The 18277-nt window shown below is 46.9% G+C and overlaps 1 protein-coding gene across 5 annotated transcripts in view; it reads right to left on the bottom strand.

Moving 5' to 3' along the window:
* The window catches only part of USP3 (ubiquitin specific peptidase 3), a 97054-nt gene extending 79618 nt beyond the window's left edge, over positions 1 to 17436 (bottom strand). For 2 of the 5 annotated variants that reach the window (XM_033920002.1, XM_033920000.1), the window contains exon 1: positions 16922 to 17375. In XM_033920002.1, coding sequence (XP_033775893.1) covers positions 16922 to 17012 — 91 coding nt within the window. In that variant the 5' untranslated portion in view covers positions 17013 to 17375. Of the gene's footprint in view, positions 1 to 16921; positions 17376 to 17415 lie in introns of those variants that run through there. The other 3 variants (XM_033920001.1, XM_033919999.1, XM_033920003.1) reach the window with 3 other exon arrangements.
* Between the last annotated feature and the right edge of the window lie 841 nt (positions 17437 to 18277).

Genomic DNA, 18277 nt, shown 5'->3' with positions numbered 1-18277 from the left:
CACAACGGCATTTAGTAAACTTCAAAGTACCTAATTTTTTAGGCAATCTTTTTTTTTTTTTATAAATTACTAACTACCTCTATGGTCTTCAGTTCCAGCCAACCACCAGCCAAATTATTTGAAGGCTTGTTTTTCTTCAAATAATTTGGCTGGTGGTTGGCTGGAACTGAAGACCATAGAGGTACACTTCTCCCTCCATATTCGCGGTTTCGACACTCGCGGTTTCACATATTTGCGATTTTTCATCGGGTGACTCCGCCCCCCCCAAAATTACATCATGATTAAAGTTCCTTTACTTTTGCTGTACTGTAAAAAAAAGTTTACCTTTTACCAATATTCATTCTGCTTCCATGTTTTCTCCTACAAAATCGAAGTTTCAAAACTTTCACCCTGAAAATCGCTGGTTCATATCGTGCACAGTGAAAAACGCTGCTTCCCAGCATCCATAGAGTGAAATGCTCTTTCCCAGCATGCATGGAGAAAATCACTTGCCTGCTTAAAGCTTTCTGAATCGCCGCTTGGATACTTAAAGCTCTAAAAGCTCTTCAATCGCTGCTTGCCTGCCAAAAAGCACAGTTACTTACCGTAACAGGTGTTATCCAGGGACAGCAGGCATATATTCTCACATGTGGGTGACGTCATCTATGGAGCCCCGATGCGGAAGCATTTTCAAGCAAACTTGATTGAAGATTTAAGTTTGCTCTGCTGCTCCACGCATGCGTGCCTTCCTGCTCCACTAGGGGGCGCATCCCCTCGTGGTCTCCAGTTCACTTAACTAGCAAAGAAGCCAACCTCGGGGAGGTGGGCGGGTTGTGAGAATATATGCCTGCTGTCCCTGGATAACACCTGTTATGGTAAGTAACTGTGCTTTATCCCAGGACAAGCAGGCATGATATTCTCACATGTGGGTGACCTCCAAGCTAACTGAAAAGGGATGGAGGGAAGTTGGCAATTTAAGCAAACAGATTTCGCAAAACCGATTGGCCGAACCAGCCATCGCTCCTGGACAGTGAGTCCAGACAGTAGTGGGAGGTGAAAGTATGAACCGAAGACCACGTGGCAGCTTTGCAGATTTCCTCGATAGGTGTGGACCTGAGGAACGCTATGGAGGCTGCCATTGCTCGGACCTTGTGTCCCGTTACTCGACCATGCAGCGCGAGACCAGCCTGAGCGTAGCAGAAGGAGATGCAATCGGCCAACCAGTTGGACAAGGTGTGCTTGGAAACTGGGTGACCTAACCGGTTTGGGTCGAAGGACAAAAACAATTGTGGGACTTTCCGGTGTGACTGAGTGCGTTGGAGGTAGAAGGCCTACGCTCTCTTACAGTCAAGAGTGTGGAGCGCCACCTCTCTGGGATGAGAGTGGGGCTTGGGAAAAAGCACAGGCAAGACAATGGACTGATTGAGGTGAAAATCAGACACTACTTTAGGCAAGAACTTTGGATGAGTGCGGAGTACCACCTTGTCGTGATAGAATACCGTGAAGGGTGGGTCCGCTACCAGAACCTGTAACTCACTAACCCGCCGAGCGGAAGAGAGCGCAAGCAGGAAAATTACCTTCCAAGTGAGGAATTTTGGATGGCATTTGTCTAGGGGCTCAAATGGAGGTTTCATTAGTTGAGCCAGAACCACGTTGAGGTCCCAAACCACCGGAGGAGGTTTGAGAGGAGGGTGGACATTCAGGAGACCCTTCATGAAGCGAGAGACTAAGGGATGGAGCGAGAGGGCTTTCCCTTCCAGGGGCTGGTGAAAGGCCGCAATCGCACTGAGGTGTACTCGAATTGAGTTGGTCTTTAGGCCGGAGTGAGATAATTGAAGTAAATAGTCAAGGACCAGAGGGACGGGGACCGACACCGGGTCCTGGCTGTGGGAGGAGCACCAGGTTGAGAATCTGGTCCACTTTTGGGAGTAGCAGGTTCTCGTCGAGGTTTTTCTAGAGGCTTCCAGTATCTCCTTGACTGATTGAGACACGGGGAGAGAAGTCAGGGGGAAAGAAACCAAGCATTCAGATGAAGAGATTGAAGACTGGGATGTAACAGCGAACCCTGACCCTGTGATAGTAGAGAGGGAAACCGAGGCAGAGGCAGTGGATCTCTGACACTGAGTTGAAGTAGGAGGGAAAACCTAGGCTGGCGTGGCCAGCGAGGAGAAATCAGGATCAGGGTGGCTTGTACTGTTTTCAGGTGGACAAGTGTCCGCAGGATCAGAGGAAACGGTGGAAACGTGTACAGGAACCTTCCCTCCCAGTCGAGGAGGAAGGCGTCGGCCTCGAGCCGGTCCGGGGAGTACATCCGGGAGCAGAAGAGAGGCAGTTTGTGATTGTGGGGGGATGCGAACAGATCTATTTGAGGTGTCCCCCACTGTTCGAACACCTGTCGTAAGGTCTGAGAGTGCAGTGACCACTCGTGTGGTTGGAGGATGCGGCTGAGTCTGTCCGCCAGACAGTTTTGTTCTCCTTGTATGTACACCACTCGAAGGAAGGTGTTGTTGGAGATTGCCCATTTCCAGAGGCGCAGAGCTTCCCGGCAGAGGGGCCAAGACCCTGATCCCCCTTGTTTGTTTACGAAGTACATTGCTACCTGGTTGTCGGTTCAGATGAGAACCACCCGGTCGTGGAGCAGATGTTGAAAAGCTACAGCTGCGAGACAGATGGCCCGAAGCTCTAGCATGTTGATGTGGCAGCGACGGTCCTCTGCTGACCACATCCCTTGAGTGCGTAGGCCATCCAGATGGGCTCCCCAAGCGTACTCCGATGAGTCCGTGGTGAGGACCTTGTTGTGTGTGGGGGGGGGGGGGGGAGGAAGAGCAAACCTTTGGAAAGATTTGAAGAGTCGACCCACCAGCGGAGCGATCGTTGCAAGGAAGGAGTCACTGTCACGGGGCGATCGATCGAGTCCCGATCTTGATGCCATTGAGAGGCTAGGTTCCATTGAGGGATTCTCAGGTGGAGACGGGCGAATGGTGTGACGTGGACGGTGGAGGCCATGTGGCCTAGTAGAGTCATCATCTGTTGAGCTGATACCCGAGGGTAGCAGTGAGATCTTTCGACTCAGATTTACTAACGCCTCTAGACGTGGAGGGGGGAGGAAGTAACGGAGGCGAACCATGTCCAGCGTGGCCCCGATGAACTGCAGGGACTACGAGGGGCTCAGTTGGGATTTTGGGAAGTTTACCTCGAACCCCAGACTCTGTAGATAGATAATAGTCTGTTGGGTCGCTGAGATAACCCCTTCCCTGGACGGGGCTTTGATCAGCCAGTCGTCCAGGTAGGGGAATACCTGAAGGCCCTGTGAGTGTAAGGCAGCTGCGACCACCACGAGGCACTTGGTGAAGACCCGGGGTGACGATGCTAGGCCGAAGGGGAGGACTCGGTATTGTAGGTGCAGGTCCCCTACTTGGAAACGCAAGAACTTGCGGTGAGCGGGGTGCACTGGAACATGTGTACGCCTCCTTCAGATCGAGGGAGCAGAGCCAATCGCCTTTTTCGATCAGGGGGTAGAGGGTCGGTAGGGAAAGCATCCGAAATTTTTCCCGTACCAGAAATTTGTTGAGTCGTCTCAAGTCTAGTATTGGGCGTAGGTCTCCCGTTTTCTTCGGTACCAGGAAGTAACGGGAGTAGAAGCCCTTCCCCTGTTGGTCGGGGGGAACCTCCTCCACCGCTCGCAGGCGAAGCAGATCTCGAGCTTCTGAGAGGAGTAGTGGTAGCAGCGTTAGGTTGGGAGGGAACTTCCCTGGGGGGCTGTCTGGGGGAATGGCTCGAAAGTTGAGAGAGTATCCTGATGAGACCACGCCAAGGACCCATGCGTCCGACGGGAGTTGTTCCCAGTGAGGGTAAAAAGCTCTGAGGCGGCCCCCGATAGGTAGGGAGCCTGGAACTCTGGCGGAGGGGGTCAGTCCCCTTCCGCATATCCTGTCAAAAAGACGGGGATGGTTTGGTAGTTGCAGACGGTTGGGATTTGGGTGGGGCCCGGTGGTGGGTTTGCGGACCCTGGGCGGAGGCCGGGAGAAGGCAGGAGTGGATTTTTGCGAGTAGCGGCGCGGAGGGGCCCTGAATGGCCTGGACGCGGGCGGTTTTGGCTTTTGCCGGACAAGGGAGGCAAATGAGCGTTCGTGTTCAGAGAGGCGTTTTGTAGCCGCCTCGATAGTGTCGTCAAACAGCTCTTTTCCCACGCAGGGGAGGTTAGCCAACCGGTCCTGTAAGTTGGGGTCCATGTCGACCAGGCGCAGCCAAGCTAGTCGGCGCATGGCGATAGCAAAGGCTGCCTCTCTGGAGGAGAGTTCGAAGCCATCGTAGGCCGCGTGGAATAGATGGAGGCGTAGGTTGGAGAGGGACTCTACAAGCAGGCTAAACGCTCCTTGGCGGGAGGCTGGTAAGTCAGTCTCAAAGGCTCTCAGTAGTCCGATGAGGTGTTTGAGGTAGGATGTGAAGGTGAAAGTGTAGCTTTGCACCCTAGAGGCCATCATCGCATTTTGATATAGTCTCCTGCCGAACTTGTCCAGGGTTCGGCCTTCCCGACCTGGGGGGACCGTGGCTGAGACCCGGGAGGGGTGAGCCTTTTTCAGGGACGATTCTACCAACAGTGACTGGTGAGAGAGCTGTGGTTGTTCAAACCCCGGGTAGGGTACCGTACGGTACTTGGCTTCCATTTTGGAGGGGACCATATAGGGGGTCTCCAGGTTCCTGAAGAAAGCCTGTTGGAGTACCGGATTAGGCGGTAAGCGAAGGGACTCTCTGGGCAGTGATGGCATGTCCAGCTCTGCTAGGTACTCCTTTGAGTATCTGGAGTCGGACTGGAGGTCTAAGTCCAAAGCGTGGCCCATGTCCTGGACAAAGCGAGTGAAGGATGGGCGGGATGTTCCCGAGGCCCCGTGTGGGGTCGGTGAACGAGACATCCGTCGGGTGGAGAAGGACGGGGAGGCTTCCCTCGAGTATCGAGGTTCCTGCTCTGATCCACGTTCCGAGACCGGGGAAGCACTGTGAAAGTGTTCCGGGGTCGGGGATCTCCGACGTCTCGAGGAGCCCCTTGGAGACGATGCCGGGGTTCAGGGTACCGATCAATGTCGAATCGGTGACCTCGACCCGGACTCCCTCGATGAAAGCCTGACACCTCGGACCTGACAGCCCCGGTCCGAGGGGGAGTTCGGAGGATGCGCGGGTTGGAGAGTGATAACTCCGCCACCCTGAGCGGTCCCGTACGAGGTGTAGGGGAACGGCATCGTAGAGTGGGGGAACTCCGGGCCTTCTTGGAGGTACGGCGGTTCGATGTTTCTGTCAGTTTAGCACAACGTTTTGCCCTGTGGCGGTCTGTGGAGGGAGAGCGCCTCGGGTGCCTCGGCGAGGAGTCAGAGGAGGATGAGATGCGGCGGAGCTTGCGCACTTTTCCCCGAGGTGGCTCGACGCGAGGCTCAGGCTGGTCTGGCACATGCGGGGTCGAGGTCGAGGCCGGTTGTAGATGGGCCATTGCAGCGGACAGCTCCGACAATATCATTGCTCGGAGTAGGTCCTGGAAGACAGGCACGGACAGCATCGAAGGCATGTCCATTGCCTCGGTGCACTCCACCGGGGGCGACCTCGTATCAGAGTATTCCCGTGTGGTGGAGGCACGGCCCGAAGGCTTGGAGGGCTTTGCCGGGGCTGTAAGCATGGGGCTTCCGCCATGCGTCGCCGGTGTCCCCGAGGTTGGTTTCTTTGCTGGTAAGGAACCTGAAGAGGGAAGAGGGGACTTACCTGGAGCCGAGGTTTTCTGTTGTCCCGAGGACTTCGGGGTCGAGTCTCGAGGCGATGCCGAGGTATTTGGGGCCGAGGTCAAGGCCGGGGCCGACCTCGAGGCTGAGGTAGAGGGTTGGTCTGGGGCGAAAAGATCCGCCAGCGGGCTTTCCTTCGACGGAGGGCCCGGTTCTGGAAAGTAGCCCACTGGGGCAGGAGTCGGTTGGATGAGCGGCCCCCAGGCAAAGGATGCACCGGCGATGCGGGTCTGTGATGGAAAGAAGCCGCTCGCACCTAGTGCACTTTTTAAAGCCGGTCAAAGGCCGGGACATAGAATCGAAAGTGGCCGCGGCTCGAGTAGCCACGCGGCCACGGGGACCCGGAAGCCTCCGGGTCGGTGAAAAACGAAGCAGGAATCAAGTTAAAAAAGAAAAATTCGCGCACAGTGACTTAATCGAGAAAAAATCGCGGTGCTAGAAGGCAGTTGGGGCAGAGCCTGAAAAAACACGACTTCTAGGCTCAGCGGAAAATTTTGAACTGGAGACCACGAGGGGATGCGCCCCCTAGTGGAGCAGGAAGGCACGCATGCGTGGAGCAGCAGAGCAAACTTAAATCTTCAATCAAGTTTGCTTGAAAATGCTTCCGCATCGGGGCTCCGTAGATGACATCACCCACATGTGAGAATATCATGCCTGCTTGTCCTGGGATAATCACGAATAACTATTGTATATGTTATTCGCAGTTTTTTGTAAAAGATAGCGATTTTGTTATTAAAACTGCAAATAACATATACAATAGTTATTCGCGGCTATAGCTGGAACGTATCCACCGCGAATACGGAGGGAGAAGTGTTAGTTAGTAATTTATCAAAAAAAAGATTGCTTAAAAAATTAGGTACTTTGAAGTTTACTAAATGCCATTGTGGATTGATGGTGTATATTATATGGACAGCGTCATAAACAGCATTGGGCTATTCTAATACATAACTTAAAATCAGGCATCTGTAATGTAGGTCAGGGTTTTAAAGGCCTACATTATAAGCACCTAAATCATTTAGAGAATTGTGCCTAGCGGCATCTTAAGTCCTTCTCCATCCCTAAACATGCCTACTTTGGAGTTAGGCGCTTAACTTTTGTAGAATCGCCTAATCAATTTTAATTTTTTTTTCCAATTATGAGTTTGTTAAAAGCACCTATTTATTTCAGTGCCTCTTATAGAATGTGTACTTGTAAATGTGCATGTATACACCACACAATCACTAGCACATTAAAAGTGTTCTGTGTTCCCTTCAGCAAATGTAGGACAATCTAAGACAGTGTTTTTCAACCTTTTTACACCTATGGACCGGCAGAAATAAAATAATTATTCTGTGGACCGGCATTGGTCCGTGGACCAGCGGTTGAAGAACACGGGGCTAAGTCATGAGCCAGACCCCACCCATCTCTACCCAATCTCCACCCCAGACCCCGCCCCCAGAATAGTATTAATTGCACCTTGCACGTCCCGTGCCTCATCTGGAAGCCTTCCCTCTGACGTTGCAACGTCAGAGAGAAGGCTTCCGGTTCAGGCACAGGATGCCCATAGGAGCCACTGCCCGTGGCTTTGTGCACTGAATCAGTGAGGAAGAGGGAGCTGGCTCGAAGATAACGCCGCATCGATCGCACCGTGGACCGGCGGTTGAAGAATACTGTTTTGGGCCTGAGGCCCTGCAGGAAATTTCTGTGGACCGGCACTGGGCCATGGACCGGTGGTTGAAGAACACTGATCTAAGAGCTTCTTAAACATCCATTGTGAGTATAAAAAAAATCATGGATGTGTTTCATTTGGAGACTATAATCAAACAGTAACTGAATCAAAGAACACAATTTGAAATGATATGCCATAAAATCACTTTAGTTCTAAGGATAATTCTCCACTTCTGTAGATTTCATCTACAAAAGGTGTAACCTAACAGGAGTTCACATCAAAGGGGACACATCAAAATCAACATAACCACAATGTACAGTACGTACAGATGCAAAGTCACTCGGAATAAAGCAGAAGAACTCCCCAGATCTAAACCAGTAGCACTAATTAAAGCTCTAGAGCAACCATTATCACAGAACAATAGTTGTCTCCATCCTCAAATAGAAAGCACTTCCTGAGCTCAGCTGCTATGCTGGCTTACATCCTAGATATTCCTTGCCTAAGCAATCAGCTCCATACCAAAAAAGTAGGAAAGTGTTCAGTGTTTACTCCTAAATCAGGTATTAGTAACAAGATGACTTTTTTTTTTTGCCTTTCTATGCAAAGCATTCACTTCCTGGGGAAGCAGTGAAAAGTAAATATTGCTCATGCAGATAACCCTAACAGCTGAACAGTCCTATCTAGGGAAAAAACACTTAAAACTTATGAGCCTTACAGCTAAGTCTTCACTTTCTTTCTGTGCACATGAAAAAACATCCAAAACGGTTTATGTCAGCCTTTATATTGGTTGTCCTAAAACCTTTCCACCCTTTAAAATCAATTTCAATATAATCCGTATGTGAAAACCCAAACTGACCATTTCAATCACTCTACACATAATGGAACAGAATCTCTATTGTCAACATACAGTAGTAAACTCCTTTTAAGAGAAATAACCTGTGGTCATTTTGTGAGTGGCAAGTCCATAAATAGTGAGCTCACTAGAAGACTCAAATTGAATCTCCTTTAAATCTTATTACACTCTGTTGCATTAACAACCAGCTTTGAGAAAATCCTGGAGAAGGACCACGATTGGCTGGCAAAGTCACACATGAAAATAGAGTGGAAACTGCGCCATTCACAGAAGAAAATGTTTATGAACAACTTGAAAAACTGAAGGTGGACAAAGCCATGGAATCTATCCCAGGATAAGGGAACTCAGAGAGGTTCTGGTGGGTCCACTTAAAGATTTGTTCAATAAATTCCTGGAGATGGGAAGTTCCGTGGGATTGGAGAAGAGCGAATGCGATTCCTCACAAAAGTGGTCGCAGATATGAAATGGGAAACAGGCCAGTAAGCCTCACTTTGGTTATTGTAAAGATAATGGAAGGGTTGCTGAAGAAAAGGATAGTGAAATTCCTAGAATCTAATAGATTACAAGATCCGAGACAACATGGCTTTACTAAAGGTAAATTGTGTCAAACAAATCTGATTGAATTCTTTTGACTGGGTGAATTAGATTGAGGAAGTGCGTTAGATATAATTTACAGTACTTAGATTTCAGCAAAGCCTTTGACAGAGTTCCTCAAAGGAGACTCTCAAATAAACTTGACCAGCTGAAGTTAGGACCCGAAGTGGTGAACTGGATTAGAAACTGGTTGACGGACAGATGTCAGAGGTTAGTGGATAATGGAATTTGCTCAGAGGAAGAAAAGGTAGTGGAGTACTTCAAGATCAGGATATTTACGACAGCAATCTAGTTTTTGAAGTTTTAAGAAACATCTCTTCTGCAAGATGAAATACTGTATGGGACTTGATTTATAGTTTTTTTATGTGAGGCGCTGGTAGCCTCTTTGTAATTTTAAGAGCTTTACATTATTATTAATATTATTATGTTATACTGATGTTTGATTTCTTGTAATTATATGTGATTCTGTTTGTGTATGTACTTTACTGTGACCCGCCTTGGGAAAGCCAGGGTATAAATAAAGAAATACAATACAATCAGTGCTGGGGCCAATTCTGTTCAAAATGTTTTTGAGTGATATTGCCGAAGGGTTAGAAGAAAAGGTTTACTCTTTTGCGGAAGATACCAAGATTTGTAACAGAGTGGACACCCCAGAGGGAGTGAAAAACATGAAAAAGGATCTGCAAATGGTAGAAGAATGGTCTAATGTCTGGCAACTAAAATTCAATGCCGAGTGATGCATTTGGGGAGTAGAGATTTGAAGAAGTATGTCCTGGGAGGCGAGAGGCTGATATGCACTGACGGGGTGATATAATACAGACACATTTAAAGGTACAGATATTTGAAAGGTATTAATATAGAACCAAATCCTTTCCAGAGAAGGTTAAATTGGTAAAACTAGAGGACATAAATTGAGGTTGAGGGGTTGTAGACTTAAGAGTAATGTTTGGAAATTCTTTTTCATGGAGAGGGCGGTGGATGCCTGGAATGCTCTCTCAAGGGAGGTGGTGAAGAGAAAAACAGTGACGGAATTGGAATATGAATGGGCAGATTTTCACAGTCTGAATCCCGCAAATGAGATAGTTTGGATAAGCTGGAGTGAGCTTCGATGACAACTCCAATAGTTGGAACCTAAGGACAGTGCCAGGTGGACTTCTAAGGTCTATGGCCCAAAAATAAAGAAAAAAGATATTTTAATTTAACCATGAAATTGTAAAGCAAGGAATTATAGGGCAGACTGGATGGGCCATTCAGGTCTGCTTTCATTCACTATGTTACTATGAGAATCTCAGAAAGAAATTTAAATAGCCTTAGTTTTTCCAAATAAATATGACTCGGTACTTTGTGCTCATGAATCAATATGCAGTCAATGTTTCTACCAAGAATGTTATGCGTATTTGAAGTGATTTCAAACAGACTTTGACGAAATTCTCTAAAATCAGTATCCCCAATACTTGTTGCAAAATGAGCATAAACTACAGCAGTGAGTGTCACTAATTTTCCAGTGGAGGCTATTTTAGCAAAAAAACAAACAAACCAAAAACCCCAAAAACACAGTGCAAGTCAAGATCATCACTAGACAAGGTGAGCAGTACATTGGGCATGGACAGGTAGAGGTTCACTTCTCTGATGATATGGTCAGCCTGCCTGCTTATACACATTGAGAGCAACTTATGCTAAAACAAAGTCTACTCCCCCACACTCTTTTTTTCCCAGCACATTGCCCTATCCCCATGTTCCCTCTACCTCCTCTCTCTTTTCCCATCTGAACCCATTCCCACCAGACAGCCTTAGTTAGCTATCCTGTTTCTAACCTCCAAGGTGGCCTTCACTCTAGCCCCCCCCCCCCCAACTCTATTTCCTTCCAGCACAGGTCAACTGTTATAGATATAGTCAGTCAGGACGCCATCCCAGGGCCTTGCAATGAACACTGTCCTACCATTAGGCCAAGCCTCAATAATGCAAAGCAGCACCATCTCTAGGATATATTTCCTAACACTGTCCCATTAGTTTGGATGAATGGAGAAAATAGTCTGCAGCACCCCTTCTTTTTCCCTCCAACCTGGTCACAAACTCAACCATTAAGCAGGTTCTTGTTTTGCCAGCTCTGTTGCAGATCTTAATCTCATCTACAGTAATTCCTGCAAAACTTAACAGAACCAACTTCATGGTACAATTCAATATATTTGATGAGGTGATTTTCAATTAGAGAATTGGGAGCATTCTCTATGAGTACACTACTATATTTCAGAGCTGACAAATTATCCAATTCCAGGAGGGAACTGGATCTCTGAGGACTTTCTTAGAGATCACAGGTGACCCTTGTGGGGAGGAATGCTGGCTTAGTGCCTAACCCTCAGTAAGACTGATTCTAAGAGAGAGGTTGTAGAGGCTCAGCATTAAAGATAGTTTTCACAGCAACCTGTGAACTGCATATATTTGCTTAAGGAAAGAACTGATAACTAAAAGGCTTCTTTGGACCTTTTTGAGACTTTGGGGAATAGTAAGTGGGAGAGAGGCCTGGAAAACTGTTAAGTCAGGCCAAGCATGCTAAACTTCATGGGGGTGTGAATCCTCTCACCCTAACTGAAAAGCGCTCCTTGAGGAGAGACCTCTGGCTGGTTTCAGCCTCTTAGTTTGAGACTGAACTCTTAGGACTTTCTTAGAGATCAGACTCCACAGGTAACCCTTGAGGTTAATTCCCTCCCGCCTATCCCAAAGTGGAGCTTTTTAGGCTCTTCAGCCAACCAGGAACAGGGCATTGCTCTGGTAGTATTTTTCTGCTCTTTCTTTTTTACTTCTGCAAACATAGTATGGCTGGGAAACATTGTGTCACCAAAGCTGCTGCTCAGGTTACAGCTTCTGTCTCTGTGCAGACAGAAAATGTTACCCAGGCAGAGGGAGTGGTTACATGTGCAAGCTGTATTCAGTTTGAATCTTTCATGAAGGAAGTACAGGAACTGAGAGAGGAGGTGGCAAGATTGAGAAGCATCCATGAGAATGAGAGGTATATCGATGAAATGTTTCATAAGACATCAAAGTTTTCCAGCCGTGGAGAAGAGGCTGTACTCAGGGAAGACAGTTGGACTCAGATTACAGAACCCTGAAAGACTGGTACTGCGACTCCACCCTCCCTGAACTGAAGAACCGATATGCTGCCCTGGAAGTGGAGGAGATGAGAGCATCTCAGGGAGAGGAACAGCCAAAGCCTGAAATCCCAAAAATTGCTGGATCCATAACCACTAGGAGGCATAAGGTAGTGGTGGTTGGCGATTCCCTTATGAAGGGAAAAGAAGCGTCCATCTGCAGACCAGACATGATGTCCCAGTAAGTATGCTGTCTGCATGGTGCCAAAATCCAAATTGTTATGGAGAGATTGCCAAGACTCATCAAGCCTTATGACTATTATCCGATTCTGCTTATCCATGTTGGGACTTATGATACTGCCAGGTACCCCTGTGAACGTATCAAAAGTGACTTCTTGGCTCTGGGAGAGAAGGTGAAGAAGTCAGGTGCACAGATGGCATTCTCATCCATCCTCCCTGTCGAGAGTAAGGACCTAGTCAGAGAAGCACGCATCCTGGAGATGAATGTGTGGCTAGGTGGATGGTGTCATTGAAAGCTTTTTGGCTTCCTGGACCAGGGGATGATTTTCCAAGGGCTGCTGAGCAGGGATGGTATCTATCTATCAAAGAAGTGTCTTCGGTGGCAGGCTGGCTAATCTACTTTAAAGGGCTTTAAACTAGTAGTAATGGGGCAAGGTGATCAAAGCCCCCGGGTGAGTATAAGCCCTCAGGTAAGTAAATCACTGAATACCTTTACATGAATGGAAAAAGGGGAAAATGTCTGGAAAGCAGTATATACTAATGCTCGAAATATGGGACTGCATATATCTAGAAGCTGTGATGGAAAAAAATGAGTTGGATATAGTGGCAATCATGGACACATGGTTCACGGAGAACCATGACTAGGATGTAGTTATACTGGGCTATAATCTGTTCAGGAAAGACAGGGTAGAAAGAAAAGGAGGGGGGGGAGTAGCATTATATGTTAAACATCATATTAAAGCCACACAATTGCAGGATCTGCAGGGCAAGGAACAGGAAGAGGCACTGTGGATCAATTTGGAAAGAAGGAATGGTAAATATATTTACATTGGTGCAATATACAGGCCTCCTTCACAGACGGATTAAGTGGACATAGATTTAATAGTAGATATTCAGAATATATCTAAAAAGGGGAAGTTTTATTAATAGGTGATCTTAGCATGCCGAATGTTTATTGGGGTATCCCTATTACAGGGTCTTCTAGAAATAGGGAGATCCTTGATTCCTTGTTCCAGCAGTTGGTAATGGAAGCCACGTGGGTTGGGGGTCATACTAGACTTAGTGCTTACAAACGGGGAAAGTGTTTCTTATGTTACAGTGGGTGGGATCACCTGGCATCCAGTGTCACTGCACGGTACCATTTAACAATGAGATGGAAAAACAAACTTAGTTTGGATGGGGGATTACATCCAGGAATTGTTGTCAGGAAGGGAACATCTGGAAGGAGTAGAAATGCAGTGGGCAACTCTGAAATGAGTTATTGTAAGGGCGACAGACCTTTTTGTGAGGCAAGTAAGTAAAAGTAAGAAGAAAAGAAGGCTGCTTTGGTTCTCAAAAGTTGTAGCTGAGAAGGTAAAGAATAAGAAGTTAGCTTTTATAAACTACAAAAGATCGCAGAAAGAGGAAGACAGTCAAAAATATCTGGAAAAGTTAAAAGGCTTGTTTAGTAGTCAGGAAAGCAAAGATACAAATGGAAGAAAAAAATAGCTGATACGGTAAAATGGGGAGACAAGACATTTTTTTTAGATATATCAGTGATAGGAATAAGTGCAAAAGTGCCATTGTGAGACTCAAAAGTGAAAGGGAGAAATATGTAGAAGCTGATAAAGAAAAGGCCAAATTGCTTAACAAATATTTCTGTGTTCACAGCTGAAGCACCAGGAGTGGGATCGCAGAAGTCAAACATGAATAGGGATGGAGTAGTGGTAGACCCTGATTGATTTTCAGAGGATTGTGTTTGTGAGGAGCTAGCTAAATTAAAGGTAGACAAAGAAATAGGGCCGGATGGTGTATATCTAAGGGTGCTGAAGGAACTTAGGGAAGTTCTGGTGGCTCTAGAATTGGGAGTGGTACTGGAGAAGGGTTGATGTGGTCCCTCTACACAAAAATGGAAGTAAGAAAAAGAAGGGAATTTACAGGCCAATAAGTCTGACTTCTGTAGTAAGCAAATTAATGGAAATGCTTTTAAAACAGAGAATGATCAAGTTTCAGGAATCCAGTGGATTACAGGACCGAAGGCAGCATGGATTCAGAGATAGGTCTTCTCAGACAAATTCAATCAATTTCTTTGACTGGGTGACCAGAGAATTTGATAGAGGAAGTGCGATAGATGTGGTGTATTTAGATTTTAGCAAAGCCTATGACAGAGTTCCACACAGATGTCTAATAAATACACTGAGTGCCCTTAGGATGGGCTCCAAAGTGACGGGCTGGGTCAGAAACTGATTGAGTGGAAGTCAACAGAGGGTAGTAGTCAATAGAGATCGCTCTGAGGAACGGGATGTTACCAGTAGTGTGCCTCAAGGTTCTGTTCTTGGGCCTGTTCTTTTTTAACATTTTTATAAGTGACTAGTCTTTAAGCCTGTTACATTAACGGGTGCTGGAGCAGATGTCTGTCTGTCTGGGTTTTTTTCTTTGTCTCTCTTTCCTTGGACGCTGTCTGGCTGTCATTCATTCTGTCTGTGTCTCTCTCTGGTCCCCTGCCTACCTGTATTTCTCTGTTGCGCCATGCCTGCCTGTCTCCAGCTTGAGCTAGTCGGTTGCATAGTATAGGTACTGATAAGGGTACCTGGTTGGGTCTAATAGTTAATTGTCTTTAGAGTATATGGAGTCGAAGAGGTAGGTCTTTAGCTTCCTTCAAAAGGATGGGTAAGTATCAAAACCACCCCACAGAAACCTAAACCTATGAAATTTCAGCAAACATATACAGTCTTAAAACTAGGCAATGGGAAATGTCATTCTTGTGTTGCACTTGTTTATGAATTGAAGAACTGCACTATAGATTTATAGTGTAAACTTTTGTGCGAGCAAGGTTATACATATGTAAATAGGAAAAGGATATATCTCTACATCCCTTTCTATAGATTCACACTTGTCAACGAGTCTCAATATTAACCGACCCTCAGAGGTACCACCGTGATACTGAAAATGTTTCACTGTAACCGGCTTCACGCACAATACTATATAAATATTTTTCTTTTTTCAAACGTTTTGGCAACCAAGAATCCGAGAATCTCGGAGAGAATGGGAACCCGAAGGCTTTGAGCATGCACAGATGCTCAAGGCCCAACCCAAAGAAGAAGGCAGATCTTCGGGCACTGGCATGTCCTATGCGCTGGTGCCAGTGCCAAATGGGGGTAAGGAATGTGACTGGGTGGATGTCGGATCGCAGTGGGGGGGGGGGTGCCGGATCACGGAGGGCACTCATAAATCGAGGCATGCTCGGTTTCCAAGGCGCCGATTTTGCGAATGTTTTACTCGTCTTGCAAAACACTCGCAAACCGGTGCACTCGTAAACCGAGGTACCACTGTATATGTATATAAAAAAAGTGGTTGCCAAAACATTTAAAAAAAGAAAAATATTTATATAGTATGATGCGTGAAGCCGGATACAGTAAAACATTTTCAGTATCATGGTGGTACCTCTGAGGGTCGGTTAATACTGAGACTCGTTGACAAGTGTGAGTCTATAGAAAAGGATTGCACTTGTTTATGAGACACATTTGCTGAAGGCTCCAATGTTATATAGCACATGTAGCTAGCTTAAAAAAAAAAAAAAAAAAATTTAACAACATTTCTATTCATTAATTTGAAAAAGGGAACATCTCGCTAGGATAACAGCAACCTATTAGTATCCTGTGATTCGAAGCAGAAAATAGATCAGCTAACAAGTAAAAACAGTATTTGTCATCTGAGTTCATAGCTTTTGCACACAAAGGAAATACAGTATATTCCACCTTGCCTTTTGTGGTTGTCCGACTGAAAGGAAGTCTTAGATGAGGAAAAGCTTTCAAACCTAAATTTTATTTATATTTTGTATTTTTAAGTTAACAATATTTTTAAGCACCTAGAAAAAGAACTGTAAAATTTTCATACTCCACTGAAAGATGAAAGCTTTTTGCCGCAAGTGGACTTACAATAGGGCCATAAGTACCAGTATCTTTGGGTGGAAAGTTTAGGGTAAGACTTTTCAAATTTGTACAGGTGACTACATAGCAAGCAAGGTTTCACCATTAAGACCCAACATATTCAAGAATGCCCACGTTTAGTTGTGGTAGGAATACATTGGATGAAGGGTTACTAGGGCAAGCTTGAAAAGCCCTGCTTAAGTATACCCAGTACATTTGAACAAAAGAAAGAAAACAAAGAAATAAGAATAGTGTTGATAAACATATCTGAAAGACATGCCTTGTGTAAATATAGGGGAAAAGCCAAAACTAGCACAACATGAATCTATTATTGCATTATAAAGGTCATTTTTTTAACACGTTTCCTTGAAACCTAGTTCTAAAGACACCATGTGCCACACAGCAATGGCTGACATTTGTTTACAATTCTGGGGTAGCTGCAAAGATCCGCAAACTGCAGAAACAAGTCTGGCCCCTCCTGCTTCGAAAACCATTTGTGGTCCTAGTTTATTCCAAAAGCGTCCTTTTCCCCCCAAAGATCCCGGTGCAACAGAGCTTTCACGAGCGCACGGCTCCTTTCTTCTCGAAGGGACGGACATGTGGGGTCCGGAAACCTCGCACGACAAAGTTCTCGTCTAAACGGGCACATGCACATCACAAGCACAGCCCCGTCGAGACGAGGCGACACCGCGGGCTGCATTTGTGATGCTAACAAAGGAAAACGGGCTCCCTGGCTACAGAACCGCATCTCAGCCCCAGGGCTGCAAAGAAAAGCGCCGGCACGAGCAAAGTTCTGGCGAGAGGCAGGAACAAAGGGAGAGGAGACCGCGAGGCCGGGGCGCACTCACCACTGCAGCACCACGAGGACGGCGAGCCGCCGGGGAACGCGGCGGAGTCGGGCGCGATGGAGACGCTGGAGCCGAGGTGCGGGCACTCCATGGCGCTGGAACACGGCACGCGCACGGGCTCAGCCGCCGCAGCGGCGCCCCGCCACGGCCATTTTTTTCCCCCACTTTCTTTAACAAGGCAGCCGAGGGGGGGGGGGGGACGGGACGGCCGGGCTCCGGGCTTTAGCGGCCGCCGAGGTCTCTCCTTTCCATTCCAGTCCCGGTTAGCTGGAGGCTCCGCAAGCCGGTTTTTTCCGCGAGCCCAGAGCGCGGCCCACCAGCTCCGGCGACGGGAGCGCGTACGTGGGCCTACGTGGAAGAACAATCTCCGCGAGACCGAGCGCGCGTGCGCGTACACGTGCGCTCCTCCTAACCGAAGCCGAGGTGGAGGTGCGTCGTCCTCGGAACTCAAGCAAAACAAAGCTTAAAGGCGGCTGCTTTTCATGGCTTTTTACTCATTGCCTGCTAAATTTATCGCATAGTCCCCAAGTATTAAGGAAAAAGTTTACACTCTGCACACCCAAATCCACACAAAGAAAGAGAGGGAGGGGGCTCTGGGAGCAGTATATTCAGCCAATCACTAGAGGCCCAAGGGGAAATGGGGAATCCTCTAGAAAACGTGCGAGGCAGGCTAAAAAGAGCATGAGAGAATACAGGTAGAAAAGGGGTGGTAGTTTTGGTTTAGTGATTTTTATATTCCTGCTATGGGAATGTGCAGCACGTCTGACGCATTTTGTGCAGAAAGGGAGTAAATACATTATCACAGGACAAGCAGGCAGCATATTCTTGACTGATGGGTGACGGCACCAACGGAGCCCCGGTACGGACAATTTTAGAGTGATTCATCTAAGGGTTCACGTTTAATTTTTTGCACATTTCAGTTTCTAGAATGTGGTCATTTATTTTGGATCTCATACGGTTCTAAACTTGACCTGTTTAGCCCTAAAACGGTGGAATTATATTCCCCTTGACTTCTGAGCTATAGTCCAGTGCTCTTCAATGCAAGGCTAATGGGATATTCTGTTACATCCCTTTCGGATTCCATACACTAGGGCCCTGATTCAGCAAAGTGCACCTACAGTGAGGCGCAGTTTGGGCGTCCTTTGTAGAATCGTGCTAAGCGACACTCAGCACTAGTGCTGCCCGATTCAGGAAAAAAAATTTCAATTCGATTCAATTCAGCCTATTGAATTGATTTTCCTGCCCAATTGGGTGCTTTGTTTTTTTCAAACATCATGTGAGTTTATTTTATAGCCTCCATCCCCTTTGCCTTCTCCTAACCACACTGGCACTGTGGTATAAACAAACAAAAAAGAC

Source organism: Geotrypetes seraphini, chromosome 14, assembly GCF_902459505.1.
Source record: "Geotrypetes seraphini chromosome 14, aGeoSer1.1, whole genome shotgun sequence".
NCBI classification, from domain to species: Eukaryota; Metazoa; Chordata; class Amphibia; order Gymnophiona; family Dermophiidae; genus Geotrypetes; species Geotrypetes seraphini.
This window is presented reverse-complemented; position numbering and strand designations above follow the sequence as displayed.